General features: G+C 40.4%; 1 protein-coding gene across 15 annotated transcripts in view; it reads left to right on the forward strand.

The window, feature by feature from the left end:
- Cask (calcium/calmodulin dependent serine protein kinase) overlaps positions 1-27,490 on the forward strand; it is a 334,225-nt gene that overhangs the window by 298,549 nt on the left and 8,186 nt on the right. For 3 of the 15 annotated variants that reach the window (XM_052737152.1, XM_052736894.1, XM_052737067.1), the window contains 10 exons: positions 341-426; positions 3,000-3,068; positions 5,667-5,735; positions 7,084-7,119; positions 8,682-8,878; positions 12,722-12,837; positions 19,808-19,888; positions 19,996-20,076; positions 23,315-23,517; positions 24,894-25,013. In XM_052737152.1, the coding sequence (XP_052593112.1) occupies positions 341-426; positions 3,000-3,068; positions 5,667-5,735; positions 7,084-7,119; positions 8,682-8,878; positions 12,722-12,837; positions 19,808-19,888; positions 19,996-20,076; positions 23,315-23,517; positions 24,894-25,013 (1,058 nt within the window). The remainder of the gene's footprint in view (positions 1-340; positions 427-2,999; positions 3,069-5,666; positions 5,736-7,083; positions 7,120-8,681; positions 8,879-12,721; positions 12,838-19,807; positions 19,889-19,995; positions 20,077-23,314; positions 23,518-24,893; positions 25,014-27,490) is intronic. The other 12 variants (XM_052737487.1, XM_052737740.1, XM_052737562.1 and 9 more) reach the window with 10 other exon arrangements.

Here is a 27,490-nt window from a genome sequence, read left to right on the forward strand (position 1 = left end):
GGCAGGCTTCTTGCTAACTGTTCTTTCAGCTTAAATTAATCCATTTTCATAAATCTATACCTTGCCACATGGCTCGTGGCTTACCGGCATCTTCACATGCTGTTTCTCATCGTGGCGGCTGGCAGTGTCTCTCTCACTCAGCCTTCCACTTCCCAGCTTTATTCTCCTCCTTGTCCCGCCTACACTTCCTGCCTAGCCAATGGCCAATCAGTGTTTTAATTATTGACTAATCAGCAACACATTTGACATACAGAACATCCCACAGCACATTGGCTTTTAGATATATAACTTATTTTTTATTATACTCATTTACTTGTTATAATTGTGTGTGATTTCTTAGGTACACTTCATGTTGGTGATGAAATTCGAGAAATCAATGGCATCAGTGTCGCTAACCAAACAGTTGAACAGCTACAAAAAATGCTTGTAAGTAAATGAAAGTTTTCCCTTTTCTAAGATTAATTTTTAGTTCATTAGCTTAGATTTTTATCTTTTGAGACATTCATTTATTATGTGTTTGTGTGTGAGTGTGGTTGCACACATGCCTCTACATATGTGGAGTTCAGAGGACAACTTGAAGGAACTAGTTCTCTGCTTCCTTCATGTGGACCCCAGGGATTGAACTCAGGTCATCAAGCTTTGTGGCAAGTGCCTTTACATGCTGAGCCATCTTTTTTAATTTATTATGTTTTTAATTAAAATATAATTACAACATTTCCTGCCTTCCATTTCCTCCCTCCAACCCCTTCTATAGACAATTCCCCCAATCCCTCTCACTCATAGACGCTTTTTCTTTGTTAGTATACATGTATAAATGTTTACATATATAAATACAATCTGCTGAGTCCATTAAATGTTAATGTATGTACATGCTTTCAGAGCTAACCACTTAGAATTGGATGACCAAGTGGGAGGCTCATCCCTGGAAATAACTAATTCTCCCTCTCAGCAGCCCTCAGTTGCCTATAGTTCTTTGTCTATGGGTGGAGCTCCATGTGTTGTTTATTTTAACTTCAGCACAGTGACTGAGGCTTAATCTACTGATATTTCAGCCAGCAATTGTGACTCCACAGTTACTGGCCTGCTTCTCTATCAGTGGGCCAGCTGCTCAGGCTGCAGCCTGTCGGGAATTTTGTTCCCGCAGGCATGGGCTCTGTCGCTGCAGCTAAAGGTAGCTTTAACTAAATCTCTATCATTCTGTTTATAAATAGATTCAAAGGCTGGGGTGAAAACCTGCTAGCTCAGAGAGGTTGAGTAGCACCTAGCTAACCTTCTCTCCTTGCTGGTGTCTCCCAAAAAGAGTGTCCTTCTGCTCTGCCAAACAAAAAAGCTCTATGCCACTCCAAATCCCTCCCTACTTCTGGTGCATCTCTCTATCTCTTCCAGGTGCCCTCTGAAGCTCTATGATTACTTTCTGTCAACTAGTTGCTAATTCAGCCTCCTGACCCAAGGTTAATTAATTAATGCAAATGCAAATTTGGAGTGCACAGTTGATCGACTATCCCCCAGCACCCATGAGATTTCCCCCTTCCGTGATAGCATGTCTGTCAGTGTTCTCATTGTTTAGGTCCTGTTGCCGAGCCATCTTGACAGCGCCATCAACTTACTTTGTAAGACGTACATAATATAGGGAATGGAGAGATGGCTCAGTGGGTAAAAGCACTTGTGGGTTTACCTGAGTTTGGATGCCACACCCATGTAAAAAGCAGGGCATGATCTCACCTGCCTATAACCCCAGTATTGTGTCTGGTGGAGACATGAGGGTAGCTGGGGCTTGCTAGCCACCACCCTAGTTCCAGGTTCAGTGAGAGATCCTGTCTCAAAGAAATAAGGTGGAGAGTGATAGAGCAGAGTACTCAACATGTTCTTTTGGCCCCCACAAGCATATGCACACAGGTGCTGGCACTCACATACCCACATGCACACACACCGACCACAGATACAGCAACCATATTCCCACTTATACCAGGCACACACACTGAATAAATAGATATTTAAAAACACACATCATTCTTCAGTCATCATCAGAATGCTTCTTGTACCATCATGTATGTGAGTTGAACTTCTGCAATGATCATTAAAAACTGACAACTAGGAAAATATTTTAGTTGCAGTGGAGTTTGGAACCATTTTGCCTGCCTTTAGCAGTATGGGCTTTCACACTGTTCATTCTTTGTCTGTTTCTTGCCAACCAGATATTTACAGAAAAGCCTTCCCAATATGTACTCGTGTGAACTAGTTTCTCACTGACCTCAAAAGGCTCCTGATATAAGCAATATCAGGAACCTCTTTCCTGTTTAGCTGAGTCATGGCCAGCTGTAGTATATCTCTCTACAGCACAAAGGGGAGGAAAGTCACTGTAGGCCAGGCCATTATTGACTATACTTAAAAAAAAAATCTGTACTGAAATTAGGCCTTGAATTAAAAGCATTGACATCCATTGACAGACCCCCATCTGTGTTCTTTGTTGTAGCAAACAGAGGAAAACGTTTGTTTTATGCCTTGGGTCCTTCTTTCTGCTACAGTGCAGCAGCTTCCCATGTAATGAATGCCTATTAGGCATGAAGTAAGCATCCAAGGCTTGCTGTAATAAAAAAGAAGGCCAAAATTAATAAAGTACAAAAGCAATTTTATGGAGCTAGCATCAGAGAGTAGCATATTAACTAGGATTTTTATGTAATTACTTAGTCTCTTGTTCGGTTCAATGTATAGTCACTTTTGTAAGGTATGCCATTTTGACTCTTTTGTATTCAAAAACATAGCCATCAGAGAGAGATGTATACAGTTATTCACTGCTAGGTGTAGGCTAGTCAGCCTTGACTTCACTGGACCTTTCCCAGAAACTTCTACCAGTAACCTGAGCATAGTGAGGTTTTATTTTAGTGCTGTGTGCTGTCAGGTGGTGCGTACTAATTGCACCCACGTGTTTTGAATGGTTTCTTCTGTGTTTTTGCGTGCAATATGTGTTTGCATGAGAACTCTCCTCTTTTTTCCCCCAGAGGGAAATGCGGGGGAGTATTACCTTCAAGATTGTGCCAAGCTACCGCACTCAGTCTTCATCCTGTGAGGTAATAACTCTGACAAGCCTCACCCATCTTCTCTGAGTTCTTAACTAACTGTCTGCTGATGGCTGAATGTTTTTGCTTTCTGGGAAATTGTTTCTGCCTGTGCTGTTAGATCACCGCACACCAATTTTACAACGAAGATAACGGAACAGAGGAGGTCCCACCCACCTCCTCAGCCCCACTTCTATGCAGCTATCTTCAGCCTTTCTACAGCCAAATCTAAGCCAAATATAGAAATGCTACAATAACATAAAGTTTGCTAAAGAAAAAACAATGAAATCCCTGAGGCAAAAAATACAGCAGTGTATCCAGGAAGTCCACTCACTTCCCTTGTTAGGAAATCTCACAGGTAGTTCTTCTTTCCAAGAATCTGAGAAGTGATCAACTTCTGTTGAGATATTGGTGTTTGAATGACTGGCAGGCCTCAAGATGAGCATTAAGACCCTGATGATTTGGTAACTGGCTTCACTACAGGGATGTGGACTTTTGCAACCTTTTGTAAAAGTCTTCATCTTTGAAATGTTAAAGGACTCATAAACAAATGCCTTTTGTAGAATAATAGCCCCAACGTTTCTTAAAACATATTTATCTTCTTGCAATTAGAGAGAGCTCTTCCAATTTATATTTTTTTTTTGGTTTTATATTGTTCGTTATACTCAAAAATCTATTCTTTCTATATTGGTAGATACAAATTATCATAACAATATGATTCTTTGGTTATAGAATATTCAGCTCAAGTTTTATTTATTGAAGCTTATTTTAAAATTTTTCCTGTGGATCTTCCAAGTATGTTATTATGAAGTACAAGAGCTCAGTGGTGGAATGCTTGCCTAGCATGTGTGAGGCCCTATCACTGCAAATAAGTAGATATGAAGTGTACATTTTCTAAAGGTAATTTTTAAGAGCTGGTTGCTAGATTTATGCTTAAGAAAATTTGAAATAGAAATTACTTTTCAAGTCTCTAATGATGCTACAAATTTCACAAGAAAACAATTAAAGGGTTCATATTTTTCATCTAAGCCTATTCAACATGTGTATAAGAATCTGTGCTTTTGATGCAGTGAGCCAGTGACAATTAAAGTGTCTATTTTGTTGGGTCTTGAGCTCCTCTTGGTGGCTTCCTATGGAATGTCAATTAATAATATATTTCAAAGCTTTGCAGAACTTCTCCAGCTTCAAGATTCGGAGCATTAAATTTGGTTCCTTATGAACCTTTCAGGGAAAGAGAGAATAGCATGCATACATTTTTGTATAGATAATTTAAATACTCTAAAACCATAGATGTTCCTCACACCATTTCTCATGTGTTGAAGAAATTGAATAAATAGATTAGATTGAGGGGCGGTGCTAACCAGAAGATATTGTTAGTTATTAACTGTACAAGTTTCTTTTCTTTTTTTTCAAGTGGTTGAGCTAGTTTGAGGAAGACACAAGTATTATACATATAAATTCTATACCTTTGAATATTAGGAAAAAAGTAATGATTCCCTTCCCTTATTCTGTTCACTTCCAACATTTAAACGCACTGCTGTTGTTGTTGTTGGATTTTTTTAACCCACCTGGGCTTGGCCTCTTCCTAGCTATGGCTTCTCAAATGAAGGCTCATACTTTCCCCATACCCTCCCCTACTGACTTGAATCCCCAAGGGTGACAAACAGAGCTCAAGCCACTCATTAATGTTTGAGAATGGTCCTCTAAAGGATCTCATTCTATTTCAGGCTAACAAATTCCAGAAGTTTTCTTTCAATATTCTAGAAAAAATATGTCTTTTGAACAGAAGTTCATAAAGAACTCTAAAAATTAAATATTTAAAGCACTTATTTTCTTCTCTTAGTTAGCTCTTTTCATTAAAGTTGACTTGGACACTAAGGAATGGGACCTGCGAAGGATTCTGAGTGGGTTGAAGAGCAGAGAGATCTGGGAGTGTGGCTCTAGGGACAGTGCTGTGGCTCCTGGGAGTTTGGCCAGAAGGAGAACATTGTTATTTAGAGTTACTATTTTACTCAGTCCGTTAAAGTGATACAAAGGAAGAGAGTTGTTCTCTGGTGCAGCTTTCTCTTTTACTCCCATTAGTAATATTTATTCTAGAAAGGTCTAAGGTGATGGATTACATGTGAATTCTTTCTCTTAGGTTCATTTACTCTCAATGGAGTCATTTGGTAGTTCTTGGCAGTGAGGTACCTAAAAACCATTGCCTGCTTCTCAAACCCATTCTTTACCTATTCTTTAATATAAAACTAGGCAGTTGAGATCTTTAGCACAATAGTATTATAATATTTATCATCATGAGGTATTTGATAGGGTTTTAATATCACTCTCCTGAGGTCCCAATTAAAAAAAAAAAACAAAGATTATAGAATTTCTGATACCGGAGAAATCATTAATGAATGACAACACCATCCTCACTTATGATATGGGAATCTTCAAACTACACAAAAGTTTTTTCATACTTCTGTGAAATCATGCAAGTAAGTTAGTACGGCACCTTTTATAGCATTAACCGGAAAGGAAATGGTTGTCAGACTGTGGTGGTAACTGTTGATGTAAATATCTGTTTCTGTGCTGGTGTTCTGTGTTAATGAACCTTGTGTCTTATTTCAGAGAGATTCCCCCTCCACTTCCAGACAGTCCCCTGCTAATGGTCATAGCAGCACTAACAATTCTGTTTCGGTAAGAACTCTAGCTCCACACAGCCAAGTGTGACAATTCTGTTGGTGCTCACCTGCCATGAGTGTTTAGTTACATGTGTTCGGTGGCAAGATTGTCTACTGCAGCAGCAGTGCACTTTACTCCTGGAAAACCCTTCCTCAACATTTCCTTCTCCTTAAAAATCACTTACACTTGGAGAAACAGAGTGCAAGACTTCTATAGTTGCTCTAAAATTACCTCTCTGCCTCCCCACCAGTATGTATGACTGCTCAAAGGATATAAATAGAATCGTGTTTAAATTCCTTTAAGAATTTTTTTCATTAAAAAAATGATACAGAAACATAAAGGATTTTGCAGAAGAAGCATTTGGGTGTTCTTGGGCTTTAGAGTTTTCGATTCTGAGGGATATCAGCAACATGTTTTAGTTTCCGCTATCTAAGTTTACGAATTGGTGTGCCCTCTTGTTATTGTGGTACGTGCACATACTTTTGTGAATTATAAGCCTTGCCTGGATCTGAACAGCAAAGGAACTGGCTTCAAACTGCACTCAAGCCACGCTGGTATCACATCTTTAACACAAAGTACGTATTTGACTTGAATTGGGAAAGTGGCCGTTCTTCGGAACTCATTTTGGATTATAGATAGAATTGTTTAATCAAACAGAAGCATTTACATGTGCAGGTCTGCCATTTTTCGGACTAGCCAAATCTCTAAGTTGCTGCTGCTGCTGCCTGTCAGTCAGCTGCAATTAGACGAGCTCTAAGAATGCAGCAGTGTTGCCCTTTAAGAATATATATCAACTTTTTACCAAATAAAATCATAAATCATTCAAAGATCATCTCTAATGGAATGATATCCCAAGTATCTAAGTAAGAAAAATTGTGCGAGAAAATTGTTCATAACGGTGTTTCCAATGTGAATCTAGGCTCCCAAAGAATGCCTTTTGAACGTTAACTTGTAACGCTTTTAAGACGGTAAAAAGCCATAGAGCTATTAAAATTTTCAAAATCGGAACGGTTGCAGTGATGCAGTTGAAGAGGACAAGCGTTCTTTTGCGCTCAGGGGTTTTTGTAATAGGCTGTTTGAACCGCAGTGGCTTTTGTGTTGAAGATGCTGAGTTGTTTCTTAAGAACACATTTTCTCTCTGCTTCAACTTACCTGCTTTCTTCAGCTTGCTGCTAAATGGCCTGGGTTTGATTTTTTTTTTTTAATAACTCAACACTTCTGAGAAATGTAATAATGTATATGATCTCTTTACAACTTAAATCTAGTTCATTTTTAACCCTATTGTAACAGAAACACACAAATTACTTTGTACTCTTGACAAGTAAATGAAAATTTTTTCTCCTGGGTTGGCTTTATTCTACAGGACTTGCCGTCAACCACCCAACCAAAAGGACGACAGGTGAATAGATATCCTCTATAGAAACTTCTCTAAACTGAGCTAATAGTCGATCCTTTATTAACCCTTTCCATCCCATAATGTCTGCATTTTGGACCATAACATTTGAGCATTGAAAGCTTGTACCATTTCATTTTAGCACATTATACATGACTAATTCTCTGTAGAGATTTTTTTCCTCACACCTCTGTAGCTGTGATGGTTATTGTAATTTCAACCTGATCATTTTTTGCTGACAGTAGGGAGTTTGGCCTCAGAGAGTCTCACCTGCCTCTGGTGTACCAAGAATTCATAGAATTCTAAATATAACTCGAAGTCATGCCCTAACAAACATTTTAAGGGACTTTTCTAAAATTGGAAGCTAACTGAAAATTAAATTGGTATTTGCCTGTGTATGTCCAAAATCTGTCTGATGACAAAGAGCATCAGTGCCTGGCCTTCATCCCGATATGCCTGTGCCAGTTTAGAAATGATAAGTGCTGTGTAGCATCGGCAGGCACCTTGCAAACAGCCAGCACTTCTAAAGTGTGGGGTTTAGGTACAAATGTGTTCATTTTAAGGGCCAGATTGCTAAAATAGAAATATCACACAATAGTTCCAAAGCTTTCAGGTTGGTTTTACAGTGACTTAAATGTGACTATTCAAACTTAATATCAAGAGATAGAATTGTGGGGATTTTTTCCTGAAATGTAATGCTAAAAAAAGTAAACCTGATTTTAAGTTAAGAACTGTATAAATTAATAATTGGTAGAATATGCCCACAGTTTAGTCTCAGGACTGCATAACTCAGGCAACCTTGGCTATAGTACCTTATTTTAAAGCACTTAGAATTCCAGTCATTCATAAAACGCTGCTGTATTATACCTTGTCTGCTATTATGTCTCCTAAATTCACACACCATAAAGCTCAGGGCCTTAAACCATGCATGCTTTGATGTTCTGTACTGATTTCAAGTGTTACATTGGCAAAGCAAGGGTTCAGATTTCATCTTTATTTTTCCAGAAGAGTAAAACACGAACACAAAGCCAGAATTCCTCTAAGAAATGAAGCTGTATTTTGAACTTCTTAATATTGTTTGAGATACATATAACTTTGTCTGTAGTGCATAGACACACTGCCAGTTGTTATGAAAGCATCCAACAGCAAGACACTAACCCAGACTTCTTGCTACTTTAAAATAAAAACCTACCCTGAGTGTTAGTCTGCCTGCCTTAAAGGCTGCCTCATGGTCGTGACAACATATCCATACCATCACCACAGCCATAGCAAGTTTTAAAATTGGTGAGCATACTGCTCTATAATTCTACATGTATCCTATCACTAAAAGCAGAATTTATTCAACAAGTATTTTAAGTGTTCCTTCTAAATAGAAACAGCAAAGTTGAAGCTGTGATCATTAGATGTGGCACCCTGTTTCGTGTGTCCTATTTCCATACATCGTTTCAGCTTTCACCATCTGATGTCCTATTCGTGTTGTAAATGTTGATGTGTGGTTATTAGATCAGTGCTCACTGTTTTCCTTCACATCACTGTGGCCTCCTTTCTTACAAACTCCTGTTTTATAGATCTATGTAAGAGCACAATTCGAATATGATCCAGCCAAGGATGACCTCATTCCCTGCAAAGAGGCTGGCATCCGATTCCGAGTTGGTGACATCATTCAGATTATTAGTAAGGATGACCACAACTGGTGGCAGGGTAAACTGGAGAACTCCAAAAATGGAACTGCTGGTCTCATTCCTTCTCCTGAACTTCAGGAATGGTATGGTTTTTGTTGTTTTATGATGAAACAATGCCCTCCCTTCCAGTTCTCAATTTCATATTTTGTATTATAAAACCTGCTTGATAAATCCTTTGCTTTGCTAACTATACAAAATCCAATTGTCAAAGATCAGAGATCAGATCCAAAAATCAGTTGTCAAAGAATTCTCAGTCCCCAGCTTATAGTTGAATACTGGTTCCAGTTAGATCTGCACATGTGTAAGGAAAGAGGGTCTAGAGACAAGCGAGGGACTGGCCTCAGATCATTTGGGCAGAGCCCTCACTCCTACAAACTGTTCAGATCTTTTTAGAATGGCATTTTCTTCCAGATTTCCCCCCTCTTGTCCCTTTCTTTCTTTCATGACCATCTCACAACACCAGGAAAAGATCTCCAAGTACCGTGACTCAGTGTCACTCAGGGTATTTAACCTGTTCCACTGTTGGAAGAAAGGACAGTCGGGGAGAAAGGACAATCAGAAGCTTTGTTCTTTGCCTTACCATTCTTTAAGAATGGTTTTTCTAGGTTTTAAGAATGGTTTTTCTAGCTCAGAAGTAGATGCTTACCTGGCATGCCCTGGATTCCATCCACAGAACAAGAGACAGAGGGGGAAGAGGACCTGTTCTGTTAGAAGACTTAAGTGTGAAACGGGCTGAAGTCAGACAGGCATTTAGACCCTGCTTTTGACTGAGAGAAGAGAGGATGTGTATCATCTATTAAATGTCCATAATCTTACCCTCTTAATTATTTGGCCAATATCTACCAGAAATCTAGTACCAAAAAAGATAATTTAATGTCTGGGTTTACAAAACAAAACCTGCCAAAAAACTGGAATTCTGCCACCCCCCTAACCTGTACCCCCCAAAAATACTTGAACTTAGTTAGAAGTAATAAAAACTATTTCTGCTTTTTCGCCAGTCTTTCTCACTATTTAAGAGTTGTCTTGGTCAATCTTTTGGCTTGATCGCCTCTTCCACCTATCTCATGTTTCCCAAAACTATTCTTCAATTTAGAATGTTGGAGTGGATGAGGACTTCAGGTGCTGTCACGTTACACATGGAGGGCTGTGGGCCCAAACAGAGAGGCAGCAGCCTGCTGTCTGGCTTGTCTTTAAGTCTGATTGTCTGCAGACAGTTTAGCATAAGCAGGAGGAAAACCATTTCTAAGTCCTCTTGATGCTGCCGCTGTGAATGATACATATCATAAAATGTCTTCTAGAGAGCTGCCATATATTATGAGCATTTATTCAGAATAATCATGTGTGGACTGGGAATGTAGTAGCTCACGTGGTGAAGCCCTGGGTTTGATTCCCAGCACCGAGTAAACCAGATGTTGTGGTGTGGGCCTGTAATCCAGCACTTGGGAGGCTTAGATGGGATGATCAGAAGCTCAAAGTCATCTTTAGTTACATAGAGTTTGAGGACATCCTGGGATACAGGAGAATGTATTGGAAACAAATTTTAAGGAAAGAAAAACAATAATTATGTAGATTCCAAGCTTCCTCCTACTTAGAGCAGCTATATAAATCATGAGCTCTTAGTCCTCTGCAGGAATCTGAAGAAGCCACAGTGGAAAAAGATGGTTCGCTTCTTGGCTATGCTGAGGTCTAGGCTCTTCAGATCAATGTTCTTGCTTCGAAGGAAAAAAAAAAAAGCTGCAGACAGTGAAAGGGTTTTTGTTGTTTTGTTTTGTTTTGTTTTAGTGAGCTTGAAAGCACTGAATAGCTCAAAGGGTACCGGGGAACTCAGCAGCCAGTTCTTCTATGAGACCCTTTCGTCAGAGCCATAAGCAAAATCGTAGAGTACCAAGTGCCTCATCTTACCAAGAAGGAAGGCATTTGCTATTATGCCAGAGAACCAAGAGTAAGACCTAAGGCTTAACAAAGATGGTGAATCTGTCAGGAACCCTTCCTCACATTGTAAAAAACAATTCAGTCAGTCAGGTATTCTGGTACCCATCTGAATCCCTATTTAGCTATTGTGAGCTGAAGAGAAAAATTTCCAGGAGTTCAAGCCTAACCTAATCTACATAGTGAGGTCCAGGTCAGTCTGGGCTACAGAAACCTTCTTTCAAAATGGAAAAAAAAAAAGGTTAGACTCTCCTGAAACCACAGGATAAATAACTGGTTTCTAATTTATTAAAACAAGACTGGATATGTAGCTCAGTGGTAGAATGCTTGCCTAGCATGCACAAGGCCTTTGAGGGAGTTTTGAACCAGGAGTAGTGGTTCATGCTTGTAATCCCGGAATTTGGGAAGGAGGAGGCAAGAGGATCAATTCAAAGCCAGCCTCATTTCCATAGTGACTTTGATGCCTTGTTTTTAAGAACAAGAAAAAAATGGCATGGTGATGCACATTTGCAATCCCAGCACTTAGAGGTGCAGGCAAGAGCATCAGGAGTTCAAAATTATCCTTCAAAGACTCTGAGGCCACCTGAGATACACGAGAACCTGTCTCAAACAAAATAAAATAAAATTTATTAAGGCATTAAAGAAGACAGACAAGCCAGGCAGTGGTGGTGCATGCCTTTAATCCCAGCACTCGGGAGGCAGAGCCAGGCTGATCTCTGTGAGTTCGAGGCCAGCCTGGTCTACAGAGCGAGATCCAGAACAGGCACCAAAACTACACAGAGAAACCCTCTCTGGAAAAAAACAAAAATAAAAAAAGGAGACAGAACAAACATTGTATTCATGGACTGTAAAACTCAATATTGTAAAGATGTCTATCCCTCCTGCATTTATTGTACCAATGCAATCTCAATCAAAATTCCAAGTTTTGAAATTGACACACTAACTTTAAAGTTTACATGGAGAGGTTAAAGAGATGACTACATGAGTAATTAAGAGGACTAGCTCTGCAGTCGTGAATCCCAGAGTTCAGATCTCAGGACTCACATAGCAAACCCGGTGTAACCCTAGCTCCTAGGAAAGTAAAGACAGGAGGAACACTGAGACTTGCTGATTTCCAGCCTAGCTGAGAAAACGTGAGCACCAGGTTCAGGGAGAGACTCTGCCTCAAAGGACTAGGTGGAGAGTGACAAGGAGGACACCCAATACCCAACTCATTCATACATACATACATTCATGCATACATAAATTATCTTTAAAGTTTGCCTGGAAATGCACAAGTTCAGGGATAGCCAGGATATCTTGAACAAGGACCAAGATCTTAATCAAATACCAAAAGCCACAAAGGTATAGTAATTCAGAGATGCTCAGATAGACCAACTAAAGAGACCATATCCTGAAGAACTCCCATACCAAAATAGGTACTTGCTATGTAACAAATAGCATTGCACAGCAGTGAGGAATGGTCTTACTTTTTTCAGTATATCCTGCTAGGACAGTTGAGTATCCATAAAGGAAACAAAAGAGACTGGACCCGTACTTCACATGATAAGCAAAAATCATTTCTAATATAATGAAATATGAAAGACAAAACTATAAACTTTCAGAATTTCTATGCAATGTGTCAGAAAGATTACCTGAGCTGATACATGGAAAATTCCTAGAAACATGTCTAACACTAAGTACTAAGCACTCAAAACAGGCCTGCCTTGATCCTGAATCTCATAAGCACATGGTGAAACTTCTGACCCTTATTATCAGTTAATGTGGGCTCAAGGAACACAAAGCAATTTTAACGTGAGCCTGTAGTTTTAAAGCATTTCTAGGAAATTTGTCATGAAAGCCAAAGAACAGCCTTTATGTCGGTGATTTCAAGGCTGAGGAGGATATTCTTGCTATTTATGTAGCTTTCAAATGACTTGTTCTCTTCTCAGCATAAAACTAGGCATTAACTTTGTTGGATTCTTTTCTTTCTTCCTTCCTTCCTTTCTTTGTACTAGGCGAGTAGCTTGCATTGCCATGGAGAAGACCAAACAAGAGCAGCAGGCCAGCTGTACTTGGTTTGGCAAGAAAAAGAAGCAGTACAAAGATAAATATTTGGCAAAGCACAATGCAGGTAGGAAAAGCATGTCTGTTTCTGAGGCGGAGTCAAACAGCTCCAAGACCTAAGCAAATACAGCATTTACGTTTGGTCTTCAGAGTTCTTGTTCCAGAATGTTGTATCCTATGAGACCTTGACCAACTTGCAGATGCCTTAAGAACCCCTGCCTCCTACCAGTTACTTGGCAGAGCTCTACTTTATAGGATGAAGGTGCTGTTTGGAGGTAGTATCCTCTATGATGAGAGGAAGTCAACATTGAGAAACAAGTGCTCGGGGGTGGGGGGGGTGTTGAGTCCCTAAGGTTCTCTCCTCTCTGGCTGAGATTGGCCTTGAGAGGAGGACCCTCCCTCCCAGTTCCTCTTGGCTCTTGGATCTTAAGGACAAAGGTGCACAGAAGGACTTTGCTGCAGTGGGTTCTGTAGCTGCTTTGAACGGCACAGGTGACATGGATACTAACTTGATATAGTCAGTTTCTGTGACTGTTGCCTGCCCTCATTGTACTTTAATGAAGTTCTTAAAAAACACAAGGACATTACCTAGGCCCTCATTACCTTCCCTTCCCTTCCCTTTGTCTGTGTGGAAGCTGGGGTTCAATTAAATCACAGGGTTCACTGTTGTGTTAAAAACCAAAATGCATACCAAGAAAGTATGATCTGTTATTGCACTTGAATTCCCAGAAGACTCACAGGATGTCATTTAAGCTGAAAGAAAATATGTGGTAGTATATTAAATTTCAGTGACTTCTCAGTGTGACTCCTTTTATAATGGACTGTTCCTGAGAAATTAAAGGTTGGCAGTAGATTAGTTCCCAAATTTTCAGAAATAACTCCAAAATATCAACCATATGGTCAAAACAGTCAAATGACTGCAGTCATTCATACACAATTCAGTGTACTTCTGAGAAATCTGGAATGCAGCTTTCTTTGTGCAGTGTTCTAGCATGCATCAACATTCACCAGGAAAATTATTTATGACTTCTGAATTCTTATTTCTCAATCAGAAATTAATGTAAGCATTTATGAAATGCTGTGTATACAGAATGGATGTGAATGCCCATGTGGGTTAAGTTGAAATGGCTCAATTAGATGAGGCCTCTTTCTCTTCCCACCAGTTACATTGTGTGCAATCCTATTCCCAATTCAAAGTATCCTTTTTTCTTTCCCATGGACTCCCACAGTGCAGTAGCCTCCCAATGGCTTGTGTGTTGCTTTCATAAAGGGAGTAGTATCCCTTTATGCAGAGTATCCAAACAGACTCTAGCAACCACTGTGTTCAAGTACCACTGTCTGAAAAAGTGCACAGCGTGAACAGAAGCTAGCTCTTCTGAGACATCAGCACTTCTTGCTGTCTCCTTAGTTACCTCCTCTCTGTTCCATCAGTCTAACACGATCGAGCCAGCTCACAAGGAGATTAGTTAAACTGAAATCACATTAGTTAAATACAAAAAAAAATTAATCAGCTGGGCATGGAGCTCAGTAGTAACATGCTTGACTAGCATGTGAAAAAGGCCCTGGGTTCCAGCCCCAGCACCAAAATGAAAGAGAAAATTATCTAGCTCACCTTGTCATTTGTATAGTGTTAAATGATACACAAATACTGATGACACTCAAGTTAATTTAAACCTAGGAAAGCAAAGAAATAGCTGGGTAAATCTGCTAATATGTCATTAGTTTTATGCTCTACTAGCTGGAAGGCATGTAGACATCAGTATTCAATTTGCCAATATTCTATGAGGATAATGAAGTGAATTGATCAGAAAACGCGACTTCTCCAACTGTTGACAAAGACTTGGTCAAGTCATTTGTTGAAGAATTTTGCTAGAGAAGCAGCATCCAATCTGACAGTGGTTCTCATTTTGTGTGGTTCGTGTTTTCTTTCTTGAGCACTGGGGCATCGCTGTGCTTCTTCCATCATGCCCGTTTGGATTCCCAGTAGGCAGTGTCCACTATTCCTGCAAAATGTGACTGTCAACCGAATCGACGGCCTGAGACAGGATCATTAGCCCACCCAGAGGAAGTGCATGGCTTGCTCACTTAGCTCACTGATGCCTTCAAACCAGGCAAGCAGGTTAGCCAGTCAAGGCAGTCCTTAACTGTACGCCTCAGTGAATTCATCACTCAGTCTGGCAACAGATACCCCTGTGGGAAATCCGAGTAATCTTTCAGTGCTCCATGTCTCAGGCTGTAGCTCTCTGAGAAACACTGCCTGTCCAGGTTGAATCCTTGATTTAGACAATGGGATACAATTGTTTTCTTCTCCATCTTTTGGCCTGACATCCCCTATCCCAAACCATGTGCCAAAGTTCTCATAAACTCAGATTGAGGAAAAGTAACCTTAGCTGTACAGGGGACAGAGGAACACCACTTTTTGTTGCCCTTAGTATTCTCCTAACCATTGGCCTCTCCTTGGCAGCCGAGCAGTTCTAGTCATGCTTGAGGGATTGTCCTACCTGTCCATGTTTATCTGCCTGAGCAGCTTGGAAGGAAGGTCCTTGCATAGCCACTTAAGTTTCTTTCTAAACCTCTGTGCTTCTGCTTAGCTGTGAGTCTCTAGTCTGAACATTGCCGTCAGGGTTCCTTCCCCTGCAGAGTCATGAATTCTCGTTAATTTCTCTCTTAGGAGGAGGTGACCAGCTTTTATCCTGACCTGTCTGCAATATACTTGCCTAACTAAGCCTAGTATTCCTTTCTGTCACCATCTCTTCAGGGTTCCTCTACTTTATCAACGAACGTTTCCATCTTGTTTCTCCTAAGGTCCAGAACCCTTTGCTTAGCACTACAAGAGATGAGGCTGTCAGGAGACAGCTGGCTGCTTTGGCTAGACTGAGGTTGCCTCCTAAATTACTGTATTGCCCATATAAAGAGTTATGTAAAATACTGTTGGCCTCCATTTAGGTAAGGCACTTGCTGTGAAAACATGGAAATAGTGTATTCTTTGACACCAACAACTAGCCAGATGCTCACAAATCAAACTGTATTTCTCAAGGATTTCTTTCAGAAACTGGCCATAAAATACAGCACACTCGGTTCTTCCTATGCTGTGCAATGATTCAAAATAAGGTGATGGGTTTTGTTACCTGTCCAAAGCCTTTGAAAATTCATCATACATTGATGACAAGCTCTAAATTTTATCATCAAAGTTGGAAATTATTTGTATTTTCAAGTAGAATAAAGGATAGACTTTGTCAACAGCACCAAGAATGGCAATAATAACATTAAAATCTATTATTTCTGTCACCAGGAAAATCCACACGTCTAGTTAAAGCAGAATTCTGCTCAAACTATGCAGCCTACATCTTACATAATACAGTGGCATAAATAAATTTCATTCATACACAATATTTAAATAATTTTATGATACCACATTTGAAAATCAGGTTATATAACATAAAACTTTGGGTTTTAGACATCTCTTGGCAAAATAGTGAATGCAGCCTCACTAAGTCACTTCCTGTATTAGGGTCTATGGGTTGCTGATATCCCTTTTGGATGAACATTTCTTTCCCTAGTACCCCCCCCATACCCATAAACCCCTGCTGTTTTGACTGGTTGCCTTCATTCAACCACATTAGCTGTGTGGCCACTACAGACATACAGTATCCTCTCTGAACCAGTGCCACTAGTTGGAATGCATTCTTAACTGGAGTTAGGTTGGGGGGTTGTTTGTTGTTTTGTTTGTTTGGTTGGTTGGTTGGTTGGTTGTTTTTCAGTATTTGAAGCTACTTGAAAGACAAAGGCAAAGATTCAGTGTTAACAGCTTGCTTTTTTTTTTTCAAATAGTTGCTTAAATACTTAAGTGCCTGAAATGTTAAGTAGCTTACCAGGAAATCAGAGAAATATAAACAAAGTATGCCAGGAAATATTTCTGGATTCTTGGGAATAAATTGGATTGTGGTATGTGTAGTATTTACACCAAATACGTTTCTGCAAACTCATGAGACCTTTTGGCTGCATGCATCTGCTGCAAACAGCATTGTCATCCTGCTAGAACTGTGCTCTAGATGCACTGAGCTTCCTAAGCCAAGACTTCAAGAAGTCACTTTTAGGGGGCTGGAGAGATGGCTCAGTGGTTAAGAGCTGGCTGCTCTTCCAGAGGACCCGGGTTCAATTCCTAGTACCCACATGGCACAAATGTCTGTAACTACAGGATCTGACACCCTCACACAGACTTATATGCAGGCAAAACACCAATGCACATTTTTTAAAAAGTCACTTTTAATTCAAGTTACTGATTTAAACTTTTTTACAAATTAGAAAGTCTGTATTCATTTTTTTTAATGTGAGACATCAGAACAGTGGTATTTAATGTCCTGCTTATGCAGGTACATATGCACTTAAGAGGATTTCTGGAATAGCATTCATAGTTGTGTTTAAATTATGCTTAATACTACAAACTAGTAATTAGCTTTTTTAAACTATCCTGAAGAAAAGTGGCCTATAACCTCACTGACATTGGCTTTTTTTAATAATAAAAGTAGGGCTGGAGGTGTAGCTTGGTGATAGGGCATTTTATTAGCATGTGCAAGGCAAGGCACTGAGTTTGATCCCCAGAATCACAAAATATAATAATAACAAACTAATAGTCACACATAGCTAGAAATTGCAGATGGTACAGAAATGCACAAAGTGAAAAGTGAAAGGCCCCTATATTTATTCTCTCTAAAAAGAGTTTCTTATCATTCCCACATAAAATTTCTATACACATGGTAGCACATAAAATCCACTGGCTTTTATATAAGGGTATGATTGAATTTGTATTAAAATGAGTTTGTTTCTTAATGTGGTTTATTTACCTTGTGTTTAAAATAGTGCATGATAAAGTTTATTTTGTGCCTATTATACTTTTATTTTACTAATCTATGAAAAGTCATATTTCAATGACCCCTGTACATTTTTCATGCTGTCTCACTCCCAATGGCCTCTGTGCATGTAAGTAACCTGTTGAATGACTATGCCTCTGTGTTTTTGATGATTTCATTTTTAAGTCCTTTTTCTTTAATCAGCAAGCAATTTCAACCCTTTCTTTAAGTGTTCTTCTAATATCCCTTGTATCTCTTGTTTTCAAATATCCTGTTTTGCTTTGCTTTGCAACCCTATGACTACGTGGCAATTTAATTTAGACCAGAGTAACCTCTTCATGCTACTCATTCATGGCTAAGATTCTAAAGTTTAACCTATCTGTTCATTTGTTTGTGGTATGTTGGTTGTTAATCCCTAACTCGTGCACTTTTAGAAAACGACAAAGGCATAAATAATCAAGACTCAAGTTAGGGCTCTATAGAGGAAGAGGGATGTGTCTACCTTTCAGAAAACTTTTCAGAAAAATCATCTTTGCTCTTTCATGAAGCACTTGATGGTTTGTATAGCTTAAAACACATCAATTTGCCGATGCACTTCTTCCCATAAGCACACTTTTCCTTGATGGAAATATTATTCAAGGCAATAGGTACAGAAAGCAATGCCATAAGCACCCTGCTTTTATTTCTGCAGTTCTCATCACTCCATTACCACTGTAGCACAGCAAACTAGCTCTCCCACGGGGAGTCTCGTGTTCATTTTAATTCTGTGACCATGCCATTCTGCAAACATTTCTCCAGTATAAGCTATTGCTAGAGAATATGGTCTAAAGATTTTTTTACTCAACCTTTGTAGAATCAAGTTTCCAAAAGAAAGCAAATGCACAAAGACCCATTAATATGCACTAACCTTTATTTTGATATATTGTATTTCTTTCTCTATATATTTTGAGAATGATGCTTTTCATTCATTTATGTATTTGTGATCTATTGCATCCCATGGTATCTTATTTTGCATCATAAGGTTCTTTGCTACTGTGCAGATCACAAATGTTAAGGACTGAGCTGATTCTCAAGATAATTTGGCCATATTATTTCAGGGAGCAGAAGCTCTCTGCATGATTCAACCATGGGGTCCATTTCACTGAATTATTCACCCCCTCTGAAATCCTGGGAGAACTCAATATTTTAAGAGGAAACTTCACTGTGTACTTGATATTAGTTGGGTATGACCATGGGTGGGTAGTTTACAGGAAACACGGATCTCTGACTTCAGCCTTCTCATGAGAATTTTCAAACATGTGTGAGAATCAGACCCTTTCAATAGCAATGATCATTCACTGTGATAACTTCCCCTATTGCTTGAAATTGTTCTCATCATAGTGTTGTTGAGAAGCACGTTTCTAAAACATATTTTTAAGGTATTTCTCTGTCTATAATAATTAAAGAACTGCCCTTTCTCAAAGGTTTCTAAGCTCAGACTCTCCATGATTCTTTCCATCCTGTCCATGCTGATTTATCACATAGCTTCCCATATAATTAATGGCTGACATAGTTTCTGGGCCAGGAATGCATGTTTCCCTGCTTAAAACCCATGCCTTCCCAAGACCTAAGTTACAGGAAAATTTGTGAAATCTTCAATTAAAAGCTTATAAAAATCCTTCCAGAACCTGGCTTTGAACATGCCACCTTCATCAATTCTTAAGAAGTAATAAAAGCAATAACATTAGATAAAAAACTGGGTGACCATGCATTTCTCAGCCATCTCTGGAAGTGCTGGCCCTCACTCACTCAGCTTCACTTGCACCCATGCTCTACTTGTGATGGTTGCTGCCCAAAGACTTTTTCTTTTTAATATGTGAAAATATGCACAGCATGTGGTTCTGAGTGAATCCAAATGATTTGTTGGAATACTGCATGAAAAATAAATGAGGTAGCCTTTAGAATTGGTCTTTCATGCATGGACTCATCATTTCTTTGGTTCTTCCTGGTTCTCAAGTGCATTTTCATGGGCTCAAAAAGTAAACTTTCTCCCATAATGGCACTATGAATTAAATCACATGTAAGCTACATTTCATAAGCAGGATTCATGGTGTTATTATAACTTAGTTTTTCCAATAAAATTATAATTTACCTACATGAGATGTCCATTCCATAAACTTACCTTTCTTCTAAATCTTTGCATTTTAGTGTTTGATCAATTAGACCTTGTCACATATGAAGAAGTAGTCAAACTGCCAGCATTCAAAAGGAAAACACTAGTCTTATTAGGTAAGTTTAGCTGTGTAAGTTTAGGCTTGCTGATTCTCACCTCCAAAATATTTTACAAATATTATTACTAGTTGTTAATTTTGCCATTCTTTTCAAAAATTGCATAGGTGCACATGGTGTTGGGAGAAGACACATAAAAAACACCCTCATCACAAAGCACCCAGACCGGTTTGCGTATCCTATTCCACGTAAGCAATGGATCAATCTGAATTCTTTTTACGCTATCATGTTCTTATCATTGTAATATGCATATTTTTCTAATTATATAAATAACTGTGTACTATGGGAAATTTGTAAAATCCAAAATAAGAACACTGAAGAAAATAAGGTAATTTCAAGCTTATTCTCCAAATAATAAGTACCGTGAATGTTTGTCGTGACCCCTTCTGGGCTTCTCTTAATGTAAACATGTGCACAGTGGGGTTAGAGCATTAGTCTTATCCATGTTGTTTGTAACATGATTTTTCCAACAGTATGTCAGAAACATTGTCTAGATGAATGATTCTTTTAAAACATAAGCTTTAATTGTTTGATAATTTTCTCTGATACAACCATGTTTCTGCCAATCATCATCTACATCATTGGCTTCTTAACACTTTTAAAACCTAGTCAATGAACTATCTGTTGTTTAGTATAAGGAGTTCAAATCTGTAATATTTTTCAATCACCCTTACTTGTCTATTTCATATTGTCAACCTCTTGCCCTCTTTCATTCCCTCAACTGTGAAGTGAAGTAATCCCATGGTTGTAAAGGGGTGTAAGAGGATGTGTGTGAAGCAGATGGTGGCTAGGTCATAGCTATCAGACACATCATTGGATTGTTCATATCATTATTCTAAAGGTTAACATTTCAATTCCAAACACTGTCCAGAAGTTAAGTCTTTGTTCAGGGTGGGCAGAGAATGAATGACTCTAGAGCTACAGGAGAGGACATCCCTATAATCCAGCACAAAAGAGGCAGAGACAGCAGAACCCCTGCAGGTGCGAGGCCAGCCAGGGCTACATTTCAAGATCATGCCTCCCAAAAACTCAGAACCAAACAAGAGCAACAGAAGAAAGTGTCAAGACTGGTTCCTTCCTGCTGAGTGTTCAGAAGCCTTCCTGAAGCAAGGTCACTGTACACCTCCGAGCCAGGGGCCTTCAGAATTCATGAATTAGCACAAGAAAAACTCACTGGGTATTGCAGTTGGTGCTGCTGCAATTTTCTAGTCAAACATTTTGAAATGTGCTTTCAGTTCTCACACCTGTATCATGAGGACATTACATTTAGGTAATGTTTGGTTTCATCTTGATCACATAGCAGTTGAACTTCCCAGAATAATGTCTGGTTAAGTAGCTTAGTTTTTTGTTAGTTTTGTTTGGTTTGGTTCAGTTTGTTTTGTTTTGTTTTGTTTTGTTTTGTTTTGTTTTGTTTTGAGACAGGGTCTCTCTGTGTAACAGCCTTGGCTGTCCTGGAACTCGCTTTGTAGACTAGGCTGGCCTTAAACTCACAGAGATCCTCCTGCTTCTGCCTCCCGAGTGCTGGGATTAAAGGCGTGCGCCATCACTATCCAGCTAAGTAACTTAGTTTTAAAGCTTACCTTTGATGACATCAACCATGTCTAGTCTCTTAAATATTTGGATGTACATGTACTGTACATTCCCTGATGTCATATATAATATTCCCTGAGATAACTGAAGATGAGGTATGCCAACTTCAGCTTTCGATGTAACTAGAGAAAGCATCCTCTTTAAGTTGACTTTGGCCCATGCTTTCAGCAAAGAGTAACGTAAATGTCTTTATTCAAGGAAGGGAGGAAGCAATACCGAAGGAGGAAGTTGAAAGATGAGAGAACAAAGGCAGGGAGAAAAGACAAAAAGTGTGTGTTTGTGTCCAGTTGTGTTACACTTTTGCTGGAAAAAAGCAAAAGGAACAAAGTGATTTGGGGCTCACGGTTCAGAGGTGTCAGTCCATGGGTGGCTGGCTTGCTCCATTGCTGGGGGTCTGTGATGAGACAGAATACCGTGACGGCAAGAGCTTAGAGCAGAGCAAAATCCCTCATGGCAGCTAGGAAAACAGAGAGAAGCCAGGATTGGCTACAGGTTTGAGTCCAGCCAGAGCGACATACCAAGAACCAGGCTAGCCAGGGCTACAAAGTAAAACCTTGTCTCAAAAATGACAAACAAATCTCTGAAGGACCATTTGGCCTATAAACCGGTTCACCAGTTCCTTGCCTCACCTTTTGATGTAGTTCTTCTATACTCATCAGAGCCACACCTCTTTAAGGCCATTATGATGTTTTCAGTGTGGTATGCCTTTTACTCTATTCCAACCAACATTCTCATTTGTGAAGTGGTATGGACTAACACTGTCTAGAAGTTTCAGTATCTGAACTGTCCAATAGAGTAGTCCTTTGTGGCTCTTCAACCATTGAAATGTGGCTAGTAAGATGAAGAAACTGAGCCGTTTCACTCATTCATTTAACTGTAAATAGCCACATGTAGTTAGTTATACATTCTTTCATTCTTTCTTCCTTCTGCATGGGACCCAAGTAAGCTAAGGGATACTGAGTTATGTTACTCTTTCGTCACCCTATTAGTTATTTTTCTGTCGTTGTGATAAAATACTGTTACCAGGGTAACTTAGAGAAAAAAAGTTTGTTTTGTCTTACAGTTCCAGGGGAGTGAGAGTCCATCATAGAGGGCAGACACAGCAACAGGAGCAAGAAGGTGAAAGATCACATTTCCAGCCTCAGACACAAAGCAGAGAGAGCAAACTGGAAATGGAGCAAGGCTATGAGTCTCAAATTCTGTCCCAAGTGACATATTTCCTCTAGCAAGGCTCAGACTCCCCAAACAGTGCCACCTGACTCTATCAGGGCCATTTTTCATTCCAAAAACATCACAGTCACTTCATGTCTTTTCTCCCAGGGCAGTGTGGAATACATCTCACAACACTGAAATATTCACCAAACAACAAACCAACCAAAGAAATCTGATCTGCTGTTGTACACAGATAAATACGGTTTTTAAATTGATTCTGCACATTACTGGAGATGGACACAGAGGATATGAGACACTCTAAAGAATCACTAGCTTTTTTTTTCTTTTTGAGACAAGGTCTCTTGTATCCCAGGCTGACCTTGGATTTGTAATCCTTCTGTTGCCACCTCCGAAGTGATGGGATTGCAGCTCTGTGCTATCATACCTGGTTTAATCAGCTTTTCAGAAACAATTGAGGAGCTAAGTTTACAGCTCAGTGGTAGAGTGCTTGCCTAATATACAGAGAGGCCTGGATCTTAGTGCGCTAGTGCACGCACACACACACACACACATACACACACACACACACACACACACACACACACACACACACACACACAGTGATTGAGTTGAGTAAGTCCATTGGGAGTGTAATTTAAACCTCTCATGAATGGAACTTTACAGATACAACCAGACCTCCAAAGAAAGATGAAGAAAATGGCAAGAATTACTACTTTGTATCTCATGACCAAATGATGCAAGACATCTCAAATAATGAGTACTTGGAGTACGGCAGCCACGAGGATGCAATGTACGGGACAAAACTGGAGACCATTCGGAAAATCCATGAGCAGGGGCTGATTGCAATACTGGACGTGGAGCCTCAGGTAATGTCCAAGCCACCCTGAACCCACTCCATCTTGCCTGCATGCTGATAAGCTCAGATTCTAAAATACAAAATGCCATCAGAAAGTTTTGGGTCGCGGAAATAATTTTCTAAGCCACGGGAAAATTTCAGTTCTCAAGACTCCCTGACTCAACAGTCTAGGATATAAACTGATCAGTCACTGAACTCAGCGCACACAGCATGCATTTAAGAAGCACATTGTTCTCTTCTGCCACTTATAATCAGAAGCTCAATGAAGTACCCATTTGGGTCTGTGCCTACCGGAAATCCTACACTTACCCAACCTCAGGATGAGGCTCTGACAGTTTGTTATCTCAGCAGCCCACCCCTGATCTCCTGGTACAGTCCATGCTGGACCAGTAGAGCATCTGCCAATATCTTCCATTGACCATTTGTGAGAAACTGATCCTGAGGTCTGGATGTGAAACAGCCGTAGCTTAATGCAATTAATTGTGAGTGCTTTCACCCGGGGTTAGGCGAAGCAGAGATTAGGAGCCCAGGCAGATCTCAGCCTCTGCTATTTCCTTTCCTGAGGAGAGAAGTGAAGAACTTAGAGAGGACTCAAAAAGGAGCTAGTACAAAGATGATTGATTTAATGATTTGTAACCAAGTCTTCTGTGGGAAGCAATAGCAATGATGGAGCTTGAGAAAGATAAAGCTGAAGACTTCATATAGGGATTGACATCATTGTAGCTCAGCGGTAAGGTGAGCACATGCTTAGCATACACAAGGAAAACAGAAATGCTGACGAGCTAACTTTTCATGTCTGAGCATAAGCCAAGTAGAAGGGGGTCTTAAAGCACAAGGAAAGGGACTTGGGAATGATAGACATCAGAGGAAGTTATAGGACAGGCTGGTGGGGACTCTTAGGACTCAGATGTGCCATTTTTAGATGGATCTATACCCCTCGCCTGTCATCACTTAGACTAGAATCAGGTGTACCACCTGCTGAGATGTGGAGAAATGCCCCTGGTGGAGCAGGCTGTGCTTCAGCAGGAGGAGGCTTATATACTTGTCCCAGGCAGGGAAAATCCCTGTTGAGAGGTCACTGCATGAGACTTGGTCTCATAGCCGTCCCTAAATCATTAGACTTACAGTCTGTGTGAGCTGGGCCTTGATGGCTCAGTTTCTAACCCATGGCCACTAGCTTTATCCATTTCCATTATAGCACCAAGTTGGGTTCTTGAACTCAGAACTTTGGAAATCACAATAGGATCTGGTTAGGGGCTAGGGAGGAGTACAATAATAGGGTAAACACTAGATTACTTAAAGGTTAACTTGGACCTATATAGAACTAAATATGATGATGTGTAACGCAGATTGATCTTTGTTTAACTACTAATCCCTCCTTACTAGGGATTGGAAAAATCTTCTGGCCAGGGGTGGCTAGAGGCAAAGTCTCAATCCTGGTCCTGGTCTTCGACATCCTCTCCTTGGGTTCCACACTGGTCTTCACCTGAACGTCGTTTTCTGCTGGTAGTAATGTCTCTAGCAGTATGCTGGCTGCAGGGCTCCTCAGATCCCTCTGCATTACCTCAGGCCACTTCCAAGGGCTTTCTGCCTTCCCTGCTGCTGCTGCTGCTGCCACCGCCGCCGCCACCACCACCACCACCACCACCACCACCGCCGCTGCCGCTGCTGCTCCACTCATAGCACCCAGCTCTCCCTGTCCCTTGCCCTTGCACAGCCATGCACTGCTCTGCACTGCTGAGCGGGAGACCCATCTCTCAGCCTCATCAGGACGTCCACAGCAGATCCTTTCTCCATTGCACTTGGCCCGGCACCTCCTCCTGCCGGCCACACTGGCCCCTGCTGCCCTGACTGCTGGATGAGCTCACCTGCACTCCTCTCTTGCTTCCTGTTTCCCTCCTCTCACAACTGTGATCTCTCATTTCCACTGGCCCCTGAGGGCAGGCCCTAAGCATCCTGGCCTCTGCTGTAGATGGCTCAGGGCCATCTGGCCCCTGTGTGGACTGGTTGACCACTCTGGTCCCAGGCTCTCCTGCCCAGTCTAGACTCCTAGCTGGATGCTATGTATGGCAGTACAATCGGGGATACCTGTGGAGTCCATACTAACAGGGTTCCCCTGGGCCTCCCTGCCCTCAGCCCATTCTCTCCGGGGCTGGACCCTCATCCTACGTTCAGGATGGCTGTGGCCATGAATGACTTACTTTCAGGCAGGGCCTTGTTCTTAAAATGTTTTCCTCCATGCCCCTTTCCCACCCCAGCTGTTTAGATTAAGGCCTCCACTGTATCTCAGACCGTCTGATTCAACACACTTGTACAAAGCACTAATATGCCAGGCTATGTGCCAAGAGCTGAGAATGCAGTTAAGGAGACAAGCTGGTGAGGATGAAATTCCCTCCTGCATGTGCCCCAGAAACTCTCCAAAAGAGGGAAAGTGCCTTGTGGCTTTTCTTGTTTAATCTGCTCAATATCTACTACGGCTGAAGCCACTTCTCCCATAGGTGGCCCACTGTATGACCACCTAACACTGATAGGTGGCCCACTGTATGACCACCTAACACTGATAGGTGGCCCACTGTATGACCACCTAACACTGATAGGTGGCCCACTGTATGACCACCTAACACTGGTGCTCAGCTCCTTTAGGACATGTCTAATGCTTTGTGCCATCTTAATTTATTTCAGACAATTAAGGCTCAATTTAAGCACCACTACTAAATGATAAGATGTGGTGGTCCAACTTCAACCTAGAGGGCCCTGGCAGGGATACTAGGCTAGAAAAAAAAATAAACCAGTATCCTGGCTGCTTTCAAAATAGCAAGAGATTATATTCCTATATTGCCAGTTCTGGGAACCTCAAGGAACTCCATCAGTTTCTACCACCATAGATAAAGAAAACGGGCTTAATGCAATTGTGATCAACCAAGCTTTTCCAGCCAAAGTGAGCTTTGAACTGTGTTGGGTTTCTTTACTTTTCTATGACAAATCCCAACCTTTTGTGCCATCGTAGGCAAGGCAACCTTGGGCACCCTCTAGGTCTCCTACCTTATGCATAATACTACAGTTTAACCTTCATTTTTTTTCTTTCAACATCTAGAAAAGTCTATAGGGTAATGAAACCTAAAGTAAATAGTATAAAGCTCTTTTCTCATGGAAATAAAACTTGAGGAACTAATCTATACCAATAAACAGAAAGTGTAGAATAACAACTAGTAGGTGATTGGGACTTAATATAATGGTTCTTACTTAATATAATGGTTCTTAACTTGAACTGTATTCTGATTTACCAATCAGAAGCACTTCAAAGTTAATACTAGTTGCTGGGAGCAGCTGTGCCTGCCTGTAATGCCAGCACTCAGGAGGCTAAGGCAGGCGGATGATAAAGTCAAGGGCAGCCTGGACTATATAGCCAGATTCCATGTCCAAAACAGTAGCAGATGGTTTGTAGCTTTGCCTTTGCCCAAAGAGAGAAAAGTTGTCATCCAAAGATAAATTTCAAGCTTAGTAGAAACCTAAACTTTAAGAGTCAGGGCCGGTGGCCTAGCTCATTGGTAGGGGCACTGCTTAGCATGCAGGAGGATCCTAGGTTCCATCCTCAGTACCAAAACATAAACAAGAGCCAGAGGTCATTCTGTTCTCTGCTTATCACTGTGCTCTTCCTGAAGCCCTTGCATTTGCGTACAAGAATAACTGAGCTGCTTGCCCTGTATACTTCAGAACTTGGCAAACTACATTAGTCTAATGAGACCCACATCTTAGGTCCTTGGTCAAATGAGTTCTTTTTCCTTGGCAAAATAACCTGAGATTAATTCTTGGCCATACATAGATGAACTATAAAAATGAATTTACCTCCGTAAATTACCTCTCATAAATGAATGGTACTTTTTAAATCTAGTACAAATCTAGTGATTATTTTAATCCAATATGTTTCCAGTGCTTTTTCTAGAGTGTGTATTTTCTCTCTGACTGTCTCTCTCTCTCTCTCT

This window comes from Peromyscus californicus, unplaced genomic scaffold (genome assembly GCF_007827085.1).
Source record: "Peromyscus californicus insignis strain IS unplaced genomic scaffold, ASM782708v3 Scaffold_10__1_contigs__length_136768540, whole genome shotgun sequence".
Classification (NCBI taxonomy): Eukaryota; Metazoa; Chordata; class Mammalia; order Rodentia; family Cricetidae; genus Peromyscus; species Peromyscus californicus.